This window comes from Schistocerca americana, chromosome 11 (assembly GCF_021461395.2).
Source record: "Schistocerca americana isolate TAMUIC-IGC-003095 chromosome 11, iqSchAmer2.1, whole genome shotgun sequence".
NCBI lineage: Eukaryota > Metazoa > Arthropoda > Insecta > Orthoptera > Acrididae > Schistocerca > Schistocerca americana.
This window is the reverse complement of record NC_060129.1, coordinates 25,371,567-25,395,511: the sequence shown is the minus strand read 5'-3', so window position 1 is coordinate 25,395,511 and position 23,945 is coordinate 25,371,567. Positions and strand designations below refer to the sequence as shown.

At 37.3% G+C, this 23,945-nt stretch overlaps 1 protein-coding gene across 1 annotated transcript in view; it reads right to left on the bottom strand.

Moving 5' to 3' along the window:
- The window catches only part of LOC124553992 (histone-lysine N-methyltransferase eggless-like), a 374,632-nt gene that overhangs the window by 117,998 nt on the left and 232,689 nt on the right, over window positions 1-23,945 (bottom strand). The window contains exon 10 of the mRNA XM_047128016.1: window positions 15,036-15,237. Within this exon, the coding sequence (XP_046983972.1) occupies window positions 15,036-15,237 (202 nt within the window). The remainder of the gene's footprint in view (window positions 1-15,035; window positions 15,238-23,945) is intronic.

Below are 23,945 nucleotides of genomic sequence, written 5' to 3'. Positions count from 1 at the left end.
TGCCAAGTCAGTCTTCACAAAATAATGACTCTCGATAATTTTGCTAAAACCTCATCAGGACAAGACATCACTGACTGACTGTACATTCACTGATTTTTTAAAACCACTGTAGAGGCTTAAATTTAGCAGTAGCTTTTTTGACTGTCACCAGTGATGATTGTCTTACTCAAGGAAAAGTGGTGGATTTGTTGTTGGTGGGGCCACAGGTTGTGCCAAAGTAGCAACTGTCTGCACCTGCTATTGCTTGAGGAGAGATTTGAGTACTGCCTACATGGAAATGAATTCAAAGGACTAATGACTGAAGTGGAACACATGGAGTTGAAATATCATACTTGTTGTCAAAAAGTGTTCTAACCACAGAATGCTGTAATTTATTGCTCAAACAATACACACAGGTGGAAAACAAAGTACAATGCAAGTGGCAATACACAAGTGGCCAGTGAAGCCTAGCACTCTGTTCCACATATTGATTAGTTCCAACAGTGTGCGCAACCAGCAGGCTGTGCACGCAAACTGCTGTGACTCAAACACAAAATTAGAAGTTACATCAACTTTTAAAGAAATAAAGTTGTGTGGAATAAATTAGCCACACAGTATTTTCTATCATACACATTTCAACTAAACTTTTGAGTTATCATTCTTGGAATTCTGAGCTCTCCTGCAATCACACTCAAATGACTTCACACTCACTGATTGAAATAAAGAAAATTCTTTAATATTTGATTCTACCATGTGGCAGTTCATCCTTACTTTGCGAATCAATTTGCACATGTTTGTATCATACGAACAGAACAAAGACGACCAAGAAATCGTAGTGAAATGCAGTTCAACTTACAGAGGCTTGACACGTGGAACACATGCTGGTAGCCAAATTTTGATACAATCCAGCATAATGTATTGAGGAAAATTAAACGCAAAGGTCCAGTATTTTTTGATTACATCAGGGGTGGATAGTTACAATCATACAAATTTGTACATAAATAATGTGAAATTAAATGACAACAGAAAACTAGGTGTATGAAAGAAAGGTGGTAAACAGATACACTGCAACAAGCATAATGAAATGTAATTACACAAGAAAGTGCAGCATATAATGTTTAATCACAGGTTGAATCTGCCAACCAGAGTATCACAGAGATTCTAAATTAATTCCAAAGTTGAAATTAACATATAAGTGTTGTGCATCATGAAGAGTCTTATTTCTAAAATTCTGAGAAAATGTGTTAAACAAAGATCAAAACAACATATTGCTTCCTGCCTCATCTCATATTGGTGCAAAACTATTTGCAGACCTCGAAATCTGTGAAAACTTCCATCAAAATCGATACAAGATGCCCAAGCCACCATCTGCTGCGCATATCTAACTGGCTTCCTGAGAATAAGTAGAGATGAAGACTCTTTCACTGCCTTCAAGTGCCTCTGTGCCTCCTTTCAACCTTTTGCACTATTTTATAACTTAATGTATGATAAACACTCATCAATGTAAACTGTTTGGATCAACTACTATTATATATTCCTAATATACTACTAGGGATCAATGTTATCCCAAATAGAAAAGTATTTGCTGTAGCCTGTATCCACACCCCTATTTTGGTTATTATATGACACATCTACTTAGGTAAGTGAGCTGCTGGTTGAACATGGTGCTGAAACCAGCCATCTAACAATATAAAAGTGCAACAATACAGTAAAGCAAGTAACTTTTTTCCAGTTATTATTTTTCAATTACTTTTTTCTAGTTATTATTTTCTCTTTCAAATTCTAAAGGTGGCAGGGGTAAAATACAGGGAGCAAAAGGCTATTTACAATTTGTACAGAAACCAGATGGCAGTTATAAGAGTCAAGGGGCATGAAAGGGAAGCAGCGGTTGGGAAGGGAGTGAGGCAGGTTGTAGCCTGTCCCCGATGTTACTCAATCTGTATATTGAGCAAGCAGTAAAGGAAACAAAAGAAAAATTCGCAGTAGGTATTAAAATCCATGGAGAAGAAATAAAAACGTTGAGGTTCGCCGATGACATTGGAATTATCTCAGAGACAGCAAAGGATTTGGAAGAGCAGTTGAACGGAATAGACAGTGTCTTGAAAGGAGGATATAAGATGAACATCAACAAAAGCAAAACAAGGATAATGGAATGCAGTCGAATGCTGAGGGAATTAGATTAGGAAATGAGACACTTAAAGTAGTAAACGAGTTTTGCTATTTGGGGAGCAAAATAACTGATGATGGTCAAAGTAGAGAGGATATAAAATTTAGACTGGCAATGGCAAGGAAAGTGTTTCTGAAGAAGAGAAATTTGTTTACATCTAGTATAGATTTAAGCGTGAGGAAGTCGTTTCTGAAAGTATTTGTATGGAGTGTAGCCATGTATGGAAGTGAAACATGGACAATAAATAGTTTAGACAAGAAGAGAGTAGAAGCTTTCGAAATGTGGTGCTACAGAAGAATGCTGAAGATTAGATGGGTAGATCACATAACTAATGAGGAGGGGACCAGTTGGTAGGACATGTTCTGAGGCATCAAGGGATTACAAATTTAGCATTGGAGGGCAGCGTGGAGGGTAAAAATCACACAGGGAGACCAAGAGATGAATACACCAAGCAGATTCAGAAGGATGTAGGTTGCAGTAAGTACTGGGAGATGAAGAAGCTTGCACAGGATAGAGTAGCATGGAGAGCTGCTTCAAACCAGTCTCAGGACTGAAGACAACAACGTTTTCCCCATTTACAGAAAATAAGATGGTACACTGAAATGCCAAAGAACCAGGTACAAACATGTCTATTCAAATACAGGGAGATGTAAACAAGCAAGACTATAGTGCTGCAGTCAGCAATGCCTATATAACACACCAAGTGTCTGATGCAGTTGTTAGATCAGTTACTGCTTCTACAATGGCAGGTTATCAAGATTTAAGTGAGTGAATGTGGTGTTATAGTCAGTGCAAGAGCGATGGGACACAGTATCTCCCAAGTAGAGATGAAGTGGGGATTTTCCCATAGAACCATTACACAAGAGTACCATTAATATCAGGAATCTGGTAAGACTTCAAATCTTTGACATCGCTGAAACCAGAAGAAGATCCTGCAGGAACAGGACCATGATGATTGATGAGAATCATCCAATACACACACACACACACACACACACACACACACACACACACACACACACACACAGTAACATTACTGCTCTCGTTTACTTCTAAATTATTTGTGTTCTGCCAGAGCTATTACTTACTATATGGTTTCTTTTGTTTAGTAAATGCTACAATAGATGCTTAAATAAAAAGAAGCAGTGATATGTTGATATAACGATTCTGCAATATCCAGAAGAAAGTGTGGTGTTAAAGTGAGCCATCATATAAAATGCTAGTTGTTGTTATTGTTGTTCTTCTCATTTCCAATCCAAAGTTAGCTTCATGCAGCTCTCCACACCAGAGACTTCAAGAAGAATGTAAAAACTCCTACTTGTAGAAGAGAACAACCTGAAAGGTGTGTATATTACTGAGCAAACAGTTTAATAAGTTAGAATTGTAAAATGCTGACATGGATATTTAAGAAGAATTGAAGAACTGATAGAGATCTACTTCACAGAAGTTGAATAATGGTCCTGTAGAAATGTAGGAACACACAAAGTAATAATGAACTTATGACTCAAATTAGGACATAGGTTGAAACCAACATTTACATAACTTGTAAATTTGGAGATAGCTTTTTAACAATATTGACATGTGTGTACTCTTTGGAATTCTGAAGGTAAGAAGGATAAACTGCAGAGTGCAAAAAGTTACCTGTAATTTGCACAGGTACCAGAGTGCAACTAATAACTAAAGAACATGGAAGGGAAGCATAGGTGTGGACGACATAAGAGAGGAATTTAGCATCTTGAAGTTATTTAATCTGCACTTTGAACAAGCAGTTAGTAAAAATAGAGAAATATTTGGAAATGGAATTTAAATCTGGGAGATGATATAACTCTTTGAGGTTTGCTGATAACACTGCAATTTTGTCAGTGACAGAAAAGTAAATGAAAGATCAGTCAAACATAAAGCATATCATCATGGAAAGAGATTGTAAGATAAACCTCAACCAAAGTATAACAGTCATAAAGGAATATAGCTGAATTAAATCAGGTGAACTGATAGAATTAAATTAGGAATTGATACTAAAAGTGCAGAAGTGTTTTGTTATTTGGGCAACAAAATAGTTCATGACTGTGAAGATGAGAGAACACAAAGTCCAGGCAGGCAACAGCAAGAAAAGTGTTTCCAAAAAAGAGAGATTTATTAAAACTGAATGTAGATTAAAGTGTCAACATCAACTTTTCTACATGTGAAATCTGTATTTCCCACAGTAATGTATGGTTCTACAAGTCTTGTATTTCTTGTCTAGCCATTCCTTGTTTAACATTCACCACTTAGTCTCACTTTTAGACACCTGTATTCCCTTTTGCCTATTTCATTTTTATAATTTCTCCTTTATTTAATTAGTTTCAATATCTCATGTGTAACCCAAGAATTTCTTGTGGATTGTACCTCCTCACCTATTTGATCATCAGCTGCTTTTAGTGTTTCATCCCTTCATGCTATCCATTCAATATCTGCTGTATTCATTTCTCTGGTTTCAGTTAAACATTGCCTAACACTTCCTTTGAAACTATGAACAACACCCTGGTCCCATATCATTAATTTTCTACCTACCTGAAATTTTTTCACTTTTAATCTGCTTTTCATAATCAATAAATTTTGATCAGAGTCCACATCTGCGCATGGAAATGTTTTGCAGTTTAAAATCAGGGTTCAAAATATTCATACTGCCATTATGTACTCCATCTGAAACTTTCTGACATTTCCAGTTCTCTTTGATAAATGAAAATCAAGGTTCAAAATATTGATCTTACAATTATGTAATCTATCTGAAGCCTTCTGGTATTTCCAGGTGTCTTCCATAAAAACAATTATATTTTATGATTCTTAAGCGAGATGGCTTCTCCTTTCATTCCTCTCCCCCACTCCATAGTCTCTTACTTTGTCTATTTCTTGTTATCTTCTTACTGTCAAAATGCAAGCCTCATGACAAATATTTGCCTCTCTTACATATCTCAGTTTCATCTTTTCATCTTTGAAACTAATCAGAATATAAACATTAACTATTGTAGTGGGTGTGATCTTTGTTTCTATCTTGGCTACAATAATGCATTCAGTAGGCTATTCATAGTAGCATCAGTGCATTCCTACTTTTTCATCCATTATTAGATCTACTCCTGCAATACCACTACTTGATTTTGTTTCTTTTCAGATGGGCCCACAGTATGCATTACATGCTGAACAACATGTTAAGAATTTCTCCATTTTCTGCTATAGAAAACAGAAAATACTTAATATGTCATTCACTTGACTTTATGCTGATAAGACTCTACTGAGCTAAGCGGAAGTCCTGTTCTTCCTGCAATCAAACTTAACCAATTCCCACTACATCTGAATTCAACCTATCCACTTCCACTTTGAAATTCTAGAACCCCCTTAGCAAGCCCTAAACATGTTTAGTTTCTGCTGATGACATCATCTTCCTGAGCAGTCCCCAGCTGAAAATATGCGTGGAATATATTTACCCAAGAGTACGCCATACACAAGAGTTGCAGATCTTCTGTACAAGAAAGTCATGTTGACTAATGTTACAAGGCCAAGTCAGTCAACCATCTACACTGTTGCCACTGCCATTACCAGCAAAACCTACTGTACCTGTTCAGAAATCATGTTTCTCTAGTCTGTCCACAGATATCCCTCTGATGCTGTCACACCTACAGTGAGCGTATGTGCATCATAGAGACATGCAGACCAAGGTTCATGTTTCAGAGAGAGAGAAGAAGATACAAGTTACATGAGGTGATGGCATAAATGGAAGCTTACTTACATGTCACTGACATGAAAGTCATTTGAAAGGGTTAGGAGGGGTGGGGAGGGGAGGAGGGAGGGAGGGAGGGAGAGAGGGGGAGAGAGGGGGGAGAGGGGGGAGAGGGAGGGAGAGGGGGGAGAGAGAGGGGGGAGAGGGAGAGAGAGGGGGGAGAGGGAGAGAGAGGGGGGAGAGGGAGAGAGAGGGGGAGAGGGAGAGAGAGGGGGAGAGGGAGAGAGAGGGGGGAGAGGGAGAGTGAGGGGGGAGAGGGAGAGAGAGGGGGGAGAGGGAGAGTGAGGGGGAGAGGGAGAGAGAGGGGGGAGAGGGAGAGAGAGGGGGGAGAGGGAGAGAGAGGGGGGAGAAGGGGAGAGGGAGAGAGAGGGGGGAGAAGGGGGGAGAGGGAGAGAGAGGGGGGAGAAGGGGAGAGAGGGAGAGAGGGAGAGAGGGAGAGAGAGAGAGAGAGAGAGAGAGAGAGAGAGAGAGAGAGAGAGGACACATGTTACAGAGATTGAATAATATTCCACTCGGCAAAGAAACTTATGAAAAAAGAATTACATAGAAACGATACAACCCATATCCAAAAGCAATGGTTATACCACTCACATACTACAAAGACTCAACCATAAAATCAACACACAACTACAGAAGAATGAAAAAAAAAAGCAAAGAACACAAACACCACAAAACCCCACGAACAATACAGACACTACAGTAAACACAGAAACGCAAAGCAGTAACACTCATGACATGACTAACAGAATGAAAACAAACAAACACAAATCAACACACAGAATAGCAAACATATTGAAGAATCATCAATTATGCATTGCTTAACCCTTGAGCAGGTGCACCTGTGCACAGAGTGCGCCAAATTTATATAATCAGCATATCCAACATGTTGGCAACAATGTAGACCTTTGAAACTCGACATATTCTTTAATTATTGTTCTGACAAATTATGTGCACTGCAGTAATTGTCAGTGCTAAGGAATTTGTTAAACAGAGAATTTACTGCAATGCTGTCACCTCTGGTGCACTCAGTGCACTGCGCGACTGGTCATGTAAGAATTTTTTTACATCTTCGAACATAGCGGTTATTTTATGTATGACATTCATATGGCCTGTGTTCAATATAAATTTTTATTTAAGGAGAAGAAAGTGTTTAACTAATGAAGAACTCAAATGGCTCTTGAATGAAGATCCAGATTTTATGAAAGATGCAGACACTATATCGGATGATGATACTGATGACGAAGTGAAGGTAATTACCCATAGTGACCATGACACTGAAACTGAACAAGAGTATGAGTCAGATTAAAATGAAGACAATAATTGTCAACCAGGTTCTATTGGGGAATGGTTGGTGGGAAGAGACAAAACTTGTAAATGGAGGAAAAGTACTAGCTCTACCACAAGCAAAACGAGAAGGAAGAATATTGTAAGAATTTTTCCTGGACCCCAGGCTACTGCCAGGGATGTAGCAGCTGAGATTTCTGGATTCCTCAAGATAATTAACATGGAAATGATCAATACTATTGTGATATATATGTATATATAAACAAATATATTCATCTCAAACCAGATCGTGGCTACAATCTCAGCAAGGCTTCGGACCTCGCATTGAATGATATTAAGAAGACTCTCAGTAAGAAGTATGGACTGGCGACCAGGGCAGATGTAGCAAGCACATAGACGCTACGACATATTATGACACCCACGTGTTCGCGACCACAGGCGCGCGAGTGCGGACGGCGAAGAGAGCACCCCGCGGGGGGAGAGGATTTAAATCTGCCGCCCGTACTCAGGAGCTCAGTTCTTCAGCGCACCTGACGATGGTGACATGTCTGATCACCAAAATATTGTGCCCTTTGGACATTATGAACCGGCAGTATACCCATGGACTGTTCGAGCAACAAATACGCTGGGAGAAACTGAAGAATCACAATTAAAATCTTGGTTGGTTTTCTCTTTCAGCATTTGTATTAAATCATAACCTTCATTGCAGGCCATGTTGTATGAACCATGAAGGCAGACATTTCAAAACTAGATCTAATGGAAATATAAGAAGCTGGAAATATGACAATAGCCATTCTGCCTCTGCCCAATACCTGAAAGTCGACAATACTACAAATTGTAGACATTTACACACACAGACACACACACACACACACACACACACACACACACACACACACACACACACACATATGGTTTGACACCATCAGAAAGTGTAAGTAACACCAAATGTTAATTTAACCTTATGAAAATTTTGCTGCAGAAGTTGTTTCTAACCTGAAAAGCAAAAGACTAACAAGAAAACACTGGTATATAGTAACATTTTTGTAATTATTGCGTAATGAATTTATTATACACATAGAACAAACATGTATTAGTGGCCAATTAAGATGTTTCAGACATAAAATAAGTGAAGCATATATGGCAAAAAACAAACAGCCTGTAATTTGGTTGCAAAGATGGACTACGCCTCCATGAACACTGAAATACCAAATGAGTAACGAAAATTTGATAAAAATAACAATCTTTGTTAATAAACTGATGTGCACAAGTGTCTCATTGGGTGTTGAGAGAAAACTGCCTAACATTTACATGTATGTAGATCTTATGTGTGCACCCAATAACACTGACAAGTCTGATATCTGCAGTGAGGGCATTGATGACCATGCTGTTGAGTGTGCTAAATCCAACATTATCATTATCATCACCACCATCACTATCACCAAAACCACCACTACCACCACCACCTCTTATGTCTGAATCAAACAAAACTGCAAGAGATAATAAAGTAATCACAAAATCTGAAAACCACAAATTTGTTTCAAAACCACAAAAATGAGAGTGAGTTCAAAATTTTCTGTACTGCCTACTACGTTATCACATTTTGTTGAAAACAAAATGAAGTGAACCAAATCAAATTGTAAACATTTGTTTACCCTGAAACTTATTGTAATATTATGCTATTTTACTCTTGTAACAACAATATACAACAACATGCACCATACATCAGTCAGCTATGGGTGAATGGTTTCCTTTCCATTTTATTTCTTAATAGATACACTTATTGTTTACACAGATCCATAGTGAGGATATCATCATATAAAGCAGGACGTGCCACATAAAGAAAAATACATAGACCATATTTACAGAAGATCCTAATCAATACACTTGGCAATCATACACATGGACATCTGCACAAATAAGAAGTATGGGCACAGAATGCTCAATATTTCAAAACTGATCATGGGTTTCAGGTGTTATTTGAATTAATAATGCACTGAACTATGGCTTATCTGTGACTATTTTGAGCAACTTAATCATCATGATTTCATTCTATATGGAAGACACCAACAAAGATTTTGTATTGACTATGACATCAACAAATTACAAGACCGTCACATTTAATGCTCTCTTAACTTTCAGTGGCATAAGTAAAAAACCAACTTTGGGTTTATATACATCATGAAGTTCATGGGAGCAACCCAACATCAGTAAGTTATAAGCACAAATAATGAGTTAAGCATGTGAACAGTTTGTCATGAGTAGTACACTGAAATACCTATGTAAAAGTTTGGTGGTTGCACATCTGTCATTTTATACTCAATGATTTTGCCTTATTTTTGTTGAGATAACTGTCACATCATTTACTAGGATATTTTATGTATGGTTCCCTCTGACTTTGTACGGCTCACACTTTTTAATGGCATTTAATTTACAGTGAAGTTTTTTGCGTGTTGGCATTGCACACCATGGAGGGAATCTGAAGAGCAGGTCCATTAGAAATTCAGAACAGTATCATCAAAATTAGTGAGCTGTTGTCATCTTTTCTGAACCTATAATGGTCATAAAATTTATAGGTCGAATATGATCACACACAACCAACAGCCTATAGATTATATTACGATGAGAACAAAATCTGCTGAAAGTGCTGCTTTATGAGATTTCTGAAAGTGTCCCAACTTGATGTAGAGTCTTGAAATTCACTTTACTCAGTCATCACTGACCTCAGTTACTTTATCTGCATCTGTACACAATGCTGTGTTGCCAGTATGGCAACATGCTGATATGTTATGTGACTGAATGCCTTGAGAAGACCTGCTTGCCATTCCTGGATAGCAGAGCTGCAGTATTAGCCAAAGTGCACCAGGTCAATCAGTTCCTACAAGTGATACTAGTCTTGACTGTCGCATGACCTGATAGATTTCAAGGGAAGACAAAATTTATGGTTTTTATAATATTGTGCAGTGCGTTTGTACATTATTTACCTGTCTCCTCTATGTAAGATGTGAAATTACAGCATTCCTCTAGGAGTACTGGACAAATCTCATTACTGAACTACTACTAATTTTACAATGTTTCACATTATTTTAGGGTACCTTGACAAGGTACTTTCCACAGGAGCTACATAGATTTTTGATGTGCTAGTGACAATTTGACACTCTGACAGCATCCTTGAAGTTCACGAAGTCTTCTATAATCTGTCTTCTATAATTCTTCTTAGGTCACCACATAAGACAACCATCATGTAAACTGTAAATGTTAGTAGTCCAATTATGTTACTGTTGTCAAATAACAACTGAAGTATGTGCTTCAATGCTACATCCCAAAACTCTGGACAAAACACTGATCCCTGTGGACAGTCTTTCAATATGATCTCCATCATTTCCTTTCCGGGGCATATAAAAGATGCATGTCTCCCATGGAAACAGCCTCTGGATACTTCAACTTCCTAAACTAGCCAAAAGAAGATGACAGCCATAACTTATTGATAGTGTTAGCAATACCTGTCCCCACTGCAAGAGCACACACAAAATAAATGTCTGTTGTTAGTGATACTGCCTTATTTATTGAATTTTCAGTTGATCTGCCACTTCTAAATCTGCAATGCTGATGGCTCACACCAGTGTATGATCTTGTATTCTTTTGATTAACAGGTTTCAAATAACTTGCCAAGAGCAAACAGGAAACAATTTGGTATATTGTATTCAGGAATAGTCACAAACTTCTCTTGCCTTTTACTAATAATCACTACCTTAGCAGAGACATTTACAGTACATCTTCCACAGATAGTTATATAGTAAGACATGTAAGGCTTGTATTACTCCTATTTGGAGTCTGCCCAGTCCAAAAGATTTTTCTTTTCCAGTTTTAAAACTGCAGATCTTTTGACTTGCTCTGTTCCGCACTGTAAGGAAGCATTGTTTCTATTAGGACGGAATCTGACAACAAGTTTCTGTTAACTTCTCATCCTTTCTTTTGAGTGTGGGGCAAGACTGTTAGTGATAAAATTTTCTTGCTGACTTATGTATGGTATTCCCCAAGGACTGGTTGCAAAGTTAGTTTCCACAAATTGTCTCCATTAGCAAGTTTGTTTTCATAATTCTTACTAAAATGTTGTTTAACATGGCCATATGTGTGCAGCCCTCAGATTCATTCTTCTTGGGTGATGCTTCTCTGGTTGAGTTTCCTAGATCTCTTTGTTCAGTATCTTAATTTCTGTTGTGTTGGTAAAGATACAAGGTGCACCTCTACAAGTTCCTCTCATGAAAGATATTGACACCTCCACTGCCCTATGTATAGCAACTGTTAGTTCTTGTGCTTTACAGTCTGAATGACCACCCAGCAATATAGTTCCTGGACAATGAAACACCCTTCACATCCCTTTCTAGTTAACATTCTTAACGTTGTATATTGCAATTATACAAACGTTTTTAGTGGTGTCTTGGGTTTTCCTTCCAGTGATGATATTGTGATCAGTCAGTGCTGCTCCACTCAGCCTTCCAGGGTTTCACATAATGTGTCACTGACAAAGTTTGCTAGTGGGACATTTATGTTTGAAACTGCACCAACTTTGCCTCTGTATGTTGGCAGACTGTGTATGTATTCAATACCTCCTGGCTCAGTTCCATGATGGTTTTACTAACTTGCACTCCAAAGTCATCAGTGGTGCAGCATAGCACAACACTAAGTTCACACTCACATCAATGCCACATGTAACAGTCCCAGCTTGTCCTAGGTGACTAATATCCTTTAACCTTGCTAAATACTCACTGATCTCATCACTAATTTGAAAACATGAAACTGGGATGCAGCTCTCCTCTCCAATAAAAAAGTTCCGTGTATGTAAAAAAGCAAGAATTTAAGCAGTTCATATTTAATTCCGATGATAATTATTAATTTATTAATTAAGTCCAAAACTAGAATGAGACAGTACTGTTGAATAAGAAAAGGTAATAATTCATGATTTCTGTCACAAAAACACTTTATCCGAATGATTGTCATCAAAATTTATTCGAAGGTGTAATAGGTCTTTATCACAATTAATCTATATCTGCATTCATGTCACAAATCAAAATCACAACAAAACTCAGATAAATACTAATTACACAATGTGTTGAAATGTATAACTGAATGTTTTTATGGTGAACTGCGACATAATCTGTGTAATATTTATTCTACTTACACCATTTATTTTTAATAAACCATATATCTTTGTAAATAATAAATACTTACCTGCAAGAGTAACATTCTGATTATGAGTCTGAGTTTAAAGACCTATCAGAGAAAGATGGGAAGCAATAGAAGACCTTCTACCATGTTGTGAATTTGCCTTGATGATGTAGAGGAGATAACACAGAGTGTACTTGCTGTAGCATACTCTCACAGTATCTGTACTGCATATCTTTAGGATACATGTGCATAGCTTCAGACTCATACAGATTCATAGAAGGATTTAACGTTGTTCATGTGTGATCTAATATGTGGTCTGTTGAAGTGGTGAGACATGTTACGTCACCCATAAGATAGAGATCAGGTCCGTGACTACATGTGTGAGAGAATAATGTGGAAACAAAAGATAACAGTGGACTATTGCAGTCTGTGAGTATAATTCTTACTGGGTACGAACTAATCACTACTCAATCCAAAACAAATTTCAAGCATACTCTTCTTATCTCTCAAATGAGCTTTCCATTTTTTACTATTCCACAAAGATGCACAAAGATTACTATATTCATATTTTGTTGTGATTTCTTGATGGATGCAAAAAGACTTTTCAGTGCCAATAAACAATATCATGCAGTATATAAACAGTTGTATTTTGTGTAATAAGTCAAAACATATTACATTTTCAAATTAATCTTTCTGTTTAACGTTACATAAAATTCTCTTATTCCAACCTGTGGCTGAACTGGATACCCTCAGTATACTTCAAATGACTTAGAAGTATGATTAATAATTACAAATACAAGGGGCATTCAAAAAGAAATGAGCTGGAGGCATAATTACAGAAACCAGTGCCTGTATGTTAGAAATATTGACCCTGGCTGTTGAGGTACTTGTCGCACTATGACACAAGATGATGAATGACTGTCTCATAAAACTCCTGGGACTGCGATGTTAACCAGTTCCAAACATACAGCTGGATGTCGACATGCGAGGTGAATCATTTGCCCCTAAGAGCTTTATTAAGGGGACCAAAAATTCCTTCCTTCTGATTCACTTCCTGCAGTATGGACAAAAGAGAATGCCCAGCATTACTCACAAACCTTGACTACCCTTTGCCAAGCGATCAAATCAAAACGACTAGGCAATTTCACCCATGGGGTCATTCTGCCCCACGACAATGCAAAGTCTCGTACAGAGAACACAGTCGCAGCACTACTACAGAAATTCAAATGGGAGGTTCTCAGCCACCCTCTATACAGTCCGGATCTCTCTCCCTGTGATTAAACCATTTTTGGTTCCCTTTTCTGCACTCATGTGGATGATGACATCCAGCTGTACGTGTGGAACTGGTTAACATAGCAGCTGCGGGAATTTTATGAGACAGCCATTCACCGCCTTGTATCACAGTGGAACAAGTGTCTCAACAGCCAGGGTCAATACTTCTAATATACAGGTACTGTATGCCTCCAACTTGTTTCTTTTTGGACGCGCCTTACATAACACAGTTAAAAAGCAACATTTTTTGAAACCCAACACATAACAATGAAAGGACCTGTCATCTGTTATAATCAATCACATCTATGTTTCAGTTTTAATTTCTTTTCGGAAAATTAAAGCACAAATTTCTAGCATATGTAATATCTGAGTGGTACATGCCACCAATGATTGCTGCCCTCAGAACAACTTGAATCTGTCCTTAAGGTGTTGCATGTAAGAAAAATATGAATATAGGATGAAATGAATTGCTGTGGTTGTGTGCACTAATTGAACAAATGCAAACTTGGTACATATATGGCTTATTCTCTGAAATGAAAATATTACATTATTAGCAATCACAAAAATGGTGATCAGATTATGGGAGAGTAATGGGTGACGCACAAGTACAACATACTAACTAGGAATGATATACTGTTCGAGCAGGACAGGAGTGCAAGTGTAAAGTGGGAGGATTATATTTAAATAATCAAAATCAACTACAATCAGTATTGAGTCCAAAGTTTTCAAGGTTACTTTTCCCAACTACTATAAGAATGGGCTAAATTTTTGATTATATGTGTCAAATGTACATGAATAGTGGTTTACAAAGTAATAAAATGAGGTACCCCATTAGCTTTATTTAACTACCACAGCATTGCGCAGACATTAACAAATGTCTAAGGCATATCTGTTATTTGCATAATTCTCTATTTCTATTTCTAATACAATCAAAACCAACCAACTATTCAGTGAGATGCAAAAAATGAAGACCTTTCACTTTAATGTATACCTCACAAAATGCCAAAATTTCATTTGGAAGCTGGTTTGATAACTGAATGTTATAGCAGATCAGCTAACTTGCAAGCAATGAGTGTGCAAACAACTGCATCGTTTGTGATGAAAACAGTAAAATCAGTATCAATGATAAATATTGGCTATCTGAGTACACATCTACATGTTTACAGCACACTAATTGCCATACAAACTTCTACAATAACTGCAGATATAAGCAACATAAATAGTGGAAGCCTAAGAAACAAAAGTCTGATTATATGCACTCGTAACTAAACCAAAAATAAACCTGGCTTGTGATAATATGTAAGGACAGAAAACTTTACTGTTCCATGCACTATACGCTTCCTGTCACAAATACAAGTCCTCTCTTAATCAACTGATCATGAAGAATTACTAGGGGTGTAAGCAACTGACCTGATTATTTTGTGGCACAATATCCTGTACTGTCGCAAGAACCCATGGGTGTCTTATGTCCTTCATGATATATGTAGAATCTCCTACAGCTACAGGTGGGTGATTTATCACACCCAAAGGAGGAAGATGGCTTTCTTCAATAAAGACATTTCTAACAGGAATAACATCCTGTTCTGCATCTCCCTCAGTATGATCTGAAACACTGCCAGGAAGTCTGTGACATACACAATGATTTTGTATACGTGACACAATTTCTAATAAGTTGGTCATTTACTTGTTTCCATGATCAGGATAGCTCTGTGCTTTGTGGACCATGTCAGATGGTTAACAGAGTGTGGCCATACGATACACGGCTTCTGCATATAAAAGTTGTGATTTGTTTGCCTCAAATGCACATTTGCAATTCCTTTTGATTCAGATATAGAAGAAACACAAAATATTGTGGTATATAATTTGATTATAATCAAAATAAAACTAATAGTAACAACATTATATTAATATTAAAATGCTTCAAAGCAAATAAAGCACTAGATAGTAAATATTACTTTTATGAAAGATTCAGACACAAGAATGAATTCACAAACATTGCTTAACACTTATAATCTGCATTCTGTAGTTAATTTTCCCACCAATATTACACAGGTAAGCAGAACATTTATGACAACATTTAAGTAGGTAAGTCTACCAAGAAGTGAATGACCCACCTGACCACAACAAGCAACTATCCATCCTAAATAACTTACCTGATGGTAATATGGAAAAACAGAGTATTACGGAACAGAAAATACGAAATTTCAAAGCTGACTGGAGAGATGGGTTCAATGTGACAGATCACAATTTCAGATTAAATGTACCGGGTGATCAAAAAGTCAGTATAAATTTGAAAACTGAATAAATCACAGAATAATGTAGATAGAGATGTACAAATTGACACACATGCTTGGAATGACATGGGGTTTTATTAGAACCAAATCTGACAGATGGCACTTCATCTGATCAGAATAGCAATAATTAGCATAACAAAGTAAGACAAAGCAAAGATGATGTTCTTTACAGGAAATGCTCAATATGTCCACCATCATTCCTCAACAATAGCTGTAGTCGAGGAATAATGTTTCGAACAGCGCTGTACGGCATGTCCGGAGTTATGGTGAGGTATTGGCATTGGATGTTGTCATTCAGCATCCCTAGAGATGTTGGTTGATCACGATACACTTGTGACTTCAGGTAACCCCAAAGCTAATAATCGCACGGACTGAGGTCTGGGGCCCTGGAAGGCCAAGCATGACGAAAGTGGCGGCTGAGCACACGATCATCACCAAACGACGCGCGCAAGAGATCTTTCACATGTCTAGCTATATGGGGTGGAGTGCCATCCTGCACAATCATTGTACATTCCAGCAGATGTTTATCAGCCAGGCTGGGGATGATGCGATTCTGTAACATATCGGCCTACCTCTCACCCATCACGGTAGCAGCTACAAAACCAGAATCACTCATTTCCTCGAAGAAAAAAGGCCCGATAACAATAGATGTGGTAAATCCAACCCATACCATGACTTTCTCGTCATGCAATGGAGTTTTCACGACAGTTCTAGGATTTTCAGTAGCCCAAATTCTGCAGTTGTGGGCACTGACAGACCCTCGGAGCGTGAAATGAGCTTCATCGGTCCACAACACGTTACTCAACCAATCGTCATCTTCCGCCATCTTTTGAAATGCCCACACTGCAAATTCCCTCCACTTCACTAAATCGCCAGGTAACAGTTCATGATGCTGATGGATTTTGTACAGATAGCATCGGAGGGTACACCTCAGTGCCAACCAAACAGTAGCGTGTGGAATGCTGGTGTGACGTGTGACTGCACGAGCGCTGACTTCCCCATGCATAGAAAAACCCACTAGTCTCCATTTCTTCCTGAACTGTCTCAGCAGCATTACGCCTTGTGCTTGGTCTGCCACTATGGGATCTATCGTCTAAACAACCCATGGCTTCGAACTTCGAAATCATTCTCACCACAGCTGCATTTGTCAACTGACCTTTACCAGTTCGAATCCCCTTCCTATAGCAATAGGATCGTATCACATTCCCCATTCTGATAATACAGGTTCACGAAAGGCACCTCTTCAGGCAACATCAACATGCTGTGACTGCTGGCGCATCTGATTCTCTCTCTCATTACAGCTCCTTTTATACACGATTGTCATGTGCAGTCACTGACGTTTTGCTGTCCAGTGCCATCTGTCGGACATTTTGTGAACTTTTTTTTTGTTCTAATAAAACTCCATGTCATTCCAAGCGTGTGTGTCAATTTTTACCTCTCTATCAACATTATTCCGTGGTTTATTAAGTTTTCAAATTTATACTCACTTTTTGATCACCCGCTATTCACAGATTGATTTATATCACTCTCCAATTGCTGATTTCTGTAGAAAACAGTAAAATATAACATTAATAAAACACCAAAAAAGCCTCAGATTACAAAATCAAAATATCATGTGTAAGGAAAGCAAAAGTTTATGGAACAGATAGCACAAACAGCAAAGAAGGACAGTCATAGGAATCTACTATCTGAAGGGAAGTGATAAAAATTCAAAAAACCTCTGTACAGTGTCTGAAATTAATAACTCAAATAAAATTAAATCTCTATTGGCACTAGGTTGTAGATGCGCTGGAAATCAGTTAAGAAATATGACGACTTTTTTTACTACAAAGAGGCCAGTAATAAATTATACCAGGCAGGCAGCAAGGATATTTTATAATCATTTCCTACAAGTAGCTCAGAAGATGGTTATGCACCGTGTAAGGGGCCAAATAATAGAATACATTAAAGAAGTAATGGCACTTACACAGAGGCAAATATTAATTATTCCATGCTCTGTCAAGAAATTAAGAATTAACTGAGTTCATCAAAAGTAAAAATTCCCATGGACTTAATATCCCAGTTATTTAGTTAGTTCATTAATTGGACACAAGTTCCATTGGTCATTTGAACAATTCTTTCATCGAAATGATGTGGAATGAGTCAGTTTATAGGATATGTATACATGATTATTGTTAACATTAGTGCACACATTAATTTTCATTCCTACTCATGCAACTGTGGTTAAAAATCTTTATTTTTTTTACAGATTACCAGATTTTGGACAGAAATTTGTCCCTGGAACAAGAGTTGTCCAGGAGAAATGATTTTAGCAATTTAGGAAAAGACAGATTTCTACTTACATTAAGAAGACATGTCAAGTTGCAGACAGGCATGACTATAAGACTCTCACATAGAGCTTTCGGCCACAGCCTCCATCAGCAAAGACACATACACACACATGCGCACCCGCACACACCATCATCTTGGGCCCAAGATGCTAGAGTTGGCAGCCGTGTGTGTGTGTGTGTGTGTGTGTGTGTGTGTGTGTGTGTGTGTGTGTGTGTGTACACGCCATCATCTTGGGCCCAAGATGCTAGAGTTGGCAGCTGTGTGTGTGTGTGTGTGTGTGTGTGTGTGTGTGTGTGTGTGTGTGTGTGTTTACCGATGAAGGCTCTGGCCGAAAGCTATATGTAAGTGTGTCTTAATTGTGCCTGTCTGCAGCATGGCATGTCTCCTTTAATGTAAGTAGCAATCTGCCCTTTCCTACATTGTTCATATTCCTACCTGGAGTTTCCATTGTTTGAGAAGTGATTTTAGGTTAGATATGACACTGGCTTTGCTGCCTATCATAAATTTTCTGTTATCAGATAAATTATCAAAGATTTTTTTTGCTGCATACTGAAATCTTTTCTGGGCTACCGACAGCTTTAACAAGTAATAAAGATCTCTTTTTACTCTAATGTTGTAGATATGAACATCAGTGTTCTTCTCAAATTATGACAGATTATTTATGACAAATTTCTTTAACAAATACATGTAATCGCATTTGGGCTGTGCAGTTAAAATTTCTAGCACCTTGAGGAGGTATCTACATGACGTGTGGGTAAACACCACATATTATTCTTACAGCTCACTTTTGTGGAATAAATGTTTTGTTTTTAAGTTGTGTGTTACCCCAGAAAGTTATTACATAAGACAATACTGAGTGGAAATATGCAAAATCTGTTAGCAGGTTACTACATTTCTTAACAAGAATAGTAATTACACATAGAGCAAAAGTAGCTAAAGTTAACTGTTTGAGAAGCTAAGTAATATGCTTCTTCCAGATCATGTTTTCATGAGTATGCACCCCAAAAAATTAGGAGCATTCTATCCTATTTACTGACTCCTCAAGCAACTTACTATATTGCATATATAAGCAATGTATTCAATGCCACGTGCAACAAGCATCACTATTGCAGTGGATAGATCCAGACAGACTGAAATACGCAACTATCATACTCCTTTACAAGAAAGATGATAAGACAGATACTAATAATTCTTCACCAGTCACTCTGCTTATTGCCTTCTCAAACATACTCGAAAATATGACATACACAACACACTTCTCTCAAAATAAGATACATACGCACAATTTGGATTTCAAAAGGGAGGTCTATACACAACATATTTTTGAATTCACAAATCTCATTATACAAAATTTATGTAGCAATGTTATTTTCTGTGCCTTGTGAATTGCATTTGATTGTGCAGCCCACTGTACACTTTTACAGAAGCTCAAATGTTATAATATTGGAAATCCTGCCAGTAACTGTTCTTCATACCTATCTAACCAAAATAATATAAAGCGTCACATTTAGGGGCGATATAGTTGAAGATGTAAACTTTCCTTTAAAGAGAATCTTTACAGTCTTAATCAGTACATCTACATGGATAATCTGCAAATCACATTTAAGTGCCTAGCAGAGGGTTCATCGAACCACCTTCACACTTCTCTATTATTCCAATCTTGTACAGCATGTCGAAAGAATGAACACCTATATCGTTCCATGCAAGCTCTGATTTTCCTTATTTTATTGGGTTAATCATTTCTCCCTTTGTAGGTTGGTGTCAACAAAATATTTTCACATTTGGAGGAGAAAGTTGGTGATTGGAATTTCGTGAGAAGATTCCATCACAGCAAAAAATGCCTTTGTTTTAATGATGTCCAGTCCAAATCCTGTATCATTTCAGTGACACTCTCTCCCATATTTTGCAATAATAGAAAATGTGTAGCCCTTCTTTGAACTTTTTGATGTACTGTGTCAATCCTATCTGGTAAGGATCCTACACCATACACCAGTATTCTAAAAGAGGATGGACAAGTGTAGTGTAGGCAGTCTCCTTAGCTGATCTGTTAATTTTCTAAGTGTCCTGTCAATAAAACACAGTCTTTTAATATAATGGAAGGAAACATTCCACGTGGGAAAAATTATATATAAAAACAAAGATGAGGTGACTTACCGAACAAAAGCGCTGGCAGGTCGATAGATACACAAACAAACACAAACATACACACAAAATTCAAGCTTTCGCAACAAACTGTTGCCTCATCAGGAAAGAGGGAATGAGAGGGGAAGACGAAAGGAAGTGGGTTTTAATGGAGAGGGTAAGGAGTCATTCCAATCCCGGGAGCGGAAAGACTTACCTTAGGGGGAAAAAAGGACAGGTATACACTAGCACACATGCACATATCCATCCACACATACAGACACAAGCAGACATATTTAAATATGTCTGCTTGTGTCTGTATGTGTGGATGGATATGTGCGTGTGTGCTAGTGTATACCTGTCCTTTCTTCCCCCTAAGGTAAGTCTTTCCGCTCCCGGGATTGGAATGACTCCTTACCCTCTCCCTTAAAACCCACTTCCCTTCGTCTTCCCCTCTCCTTCCCTCTTTCCTGATGAGGCAACAGTTTGTTGCGAAAGCTTGAATTTTGTGTGTATGTTTGTGTTTGTTTGTGTATCTAAACACAGTCTTTTGTTAGTCTTCCCCACAACATTTTCTGTGTGTTCCTTTTTAGTTGTTTGTAATTGTAATTCCTACATATTTAGTTGAATTTATGGCCTTTAGATTTGGCTGATTTAACATGTAATCAAAGTTTAACAGATTTCTTTTAGCACTCATGTGGATGACCTCACACTTTTTGTTATTTAGGGTCAGCTGCCAATTTTTGCACCATTCACATATCTTTTCTAAATTGTTTAGTAATTTGTTTTGATTTTCTGATAACTTATTAGTCCATAAATGACTGCGTCATCTGCTAACAACCCAAGATGGCCGCTCAGATATCTAAAATTTTGAATGTGCAAAGGAAACAAGCCATATTTTAATGGAAAAATATAATAAAAGGCCCATGTTTAGTATCTTACCACACACTTTAATTCTTAAATTTTTACTGCCTTTTTACAAAAAACTGTAACTGAAATTATAACCATGCAATCACCTTCATATTGTGGGATCCTAGGAGGATTGTAAAATCACTGAACAACAATCATTAATTTATGTTTAAATTGTTATTATTTACAAAGTTTTGAAATCTCCATAATCAAAATTATGTATTTCATGCTAACATGAGAGCCTATAACACAGAATTTAATTAAATAATATTAAAGCTTTTAGTTTCAATGAGACAGCTACTTGTTTTAAACAGCTTCTGAAAATTTCATAGCACTTCTCACATTGTTTATGATAAAAGCTTGCCAGTTATGCAAGAAATATAAAACCAAGAAAATACAGTTGAAATACTTAGTTCAGATATTTCAACATGTAATAGTCCTATCTGTATTTTAAAATCCTCCATAGTGGTACTCTTCACTCTCAAGATCTCTCTTCTCTCCCTTTCTAATCTGTCTTGCCTCTATTTGTAGATCAGACAGTACACAGTCAGCTTTGTTGATCCCACTCACGTTAATGGTGTGAAAAGCTTCTGCAGCAGACTCACATGGATTTACACTAACTCTCTTCAGAACCTCAATTCTGCTAGTATTTCCCTTTGTTAAATATAAAACTGTATCACAGACATCTATCTTGAGGCCATGAAAGTCCTTTTTGAGCATATAATCCAATTTAAATTATTTATGCTTTCATTTGGATTCTATTTTCTGATGTAGACACTTCTGCAGTAAATCAAGGACTGCAAGAAGCTTGAATGTAGGTCTAATTGCTTCTGTAAGAGGTTCCAAGAGTGAATGCTTATGTGGATAGTTTCATTTTTTGTGTTGTATATACATTACTCATCTTTTGGCCACAGACTAAGCATTGGTGTTTGGCCGGTGGACAGTTTCTGAAAATGCATTGTCTACCCAGCATGCATTATTGCCACTAATTCGTTTGCATTTTTTTTTTAGTAACTGAAGACAATCAGATTCTTTAAGAGTGATCCTGCCTTTTTGTCCTGGTCATTTTCAATATTCATGTGTTCCACCTTTCTTCTCCTTTTGGATGTGACCAAGACAGTCCATCTTTTCTACTGGAGTATTGTATGGTTTATTATTTATTACAGCGTTGAAACAAGAAGAATCACTTACAGTGTTTCACCAATTTCTGAAAAGGTGGATGTGGCTAATGAGTGCAGAGTTAAACCCTTTCAATTTATTAAAAGAATTTGTAATTCTGCTATCAAGATAAAATTTTATGTCACTGGAACTCTGTAGATCAAGAAACAACATATTTAAGAAAATTCTGTTTTTTAAACTGAAACCCATTGCATCCCCTCTTGAAAAACACAGGAAATGTACACAATGAAATGCCGTTTCCAGAATGATGATTAATCACTACAAGTATACTACAAGGATTGCTACTGGGTCTACCATCATTCTTGTTGCACGTAAATTAGCTGGCATCATGTACACAAGAAGCAGCAATGGCATTCTTTGCTGCTGATGAAACTATTATAATCTACTCTAATGGAGGAAACTTAACACTTTATATATATATATAAAAACACAACACTTGAAATTTTTTACTGCACAAGGTCTGACAACACTATTAGAAATTAAAATTGAAACAAATGAGCCATCGGTCACAATTATTTTTAGTCTTATTGACCAGGTTTCAACACTTCTAAAAGTGCCTTCATCAGAATTAAAACAATTAAAATGGCCTATAACATAGTTACAAATTTATAGGAAAAGATATTTTTATATAAAAAGTGTAAGTACTGACTAACAATAAAAGACAGAGGCACCTCAGTCCATTGCAATCTGTGTCTGTATAGGACGAGCAGCCCATAGTGGCTTGCTTTCATGCATCACCTTTTTATATATTTTGTGACTAAAGCCCTTCTGGCCTGTTAATTATTTCAAATGTGACATGGTAAGTACTGCCTCTGTCTTTTATTGTTAGTCAGTACTAACACTTTTTATATAAATAATGTCTTTTCCTATAAATGTATAACTATGTTATAGGCCATTTTAATTGTTTTAATTCTGATGAAGGCACTCTTAGAAGTGTTGAAACCTGGTCAATAAGACTAAAAATTATTGTGACTGAGGGCTGATTTGTTGCAATTTTAATTTAGAAATGGTCACTGAACCAAGCAGCCATGTTTGAAACTTTACTATTAGAAATACTGCATGACAAGTAAAGAAATATATGAAACGGAATCAGAATACTGAAGATTCGTAGCTGTTTATATTGATAAGAATCTGAACTAAAAGTCAGGAGCTATAGAAATAAATGCCTAGGTTCTGAAACTTCTGCTTCGTGGTTAATGTATCCTCATGGTTAATATATGATTTTGGATATTAATATGCCAAAAATTAACCTACTTTTCCCATTTTCATTCACCAATGTCTAATGGTAAGTTGTTCCAGCTCAAATACCCACCTGCCCGCTGGTGGGTGCCAACGGGCACAGATGGGCACAGTTGGATAAACAGCTGACACGTGGGCAGTCAGGCAACTGGGTCACAGCTCACACAGTTATACTGCCCTCACTGGGAGCCCAACTTGCAGGTGTGGCCGAGCTGACTGGAGTTGTGCCAGCTGGTGGGTAGCCTAC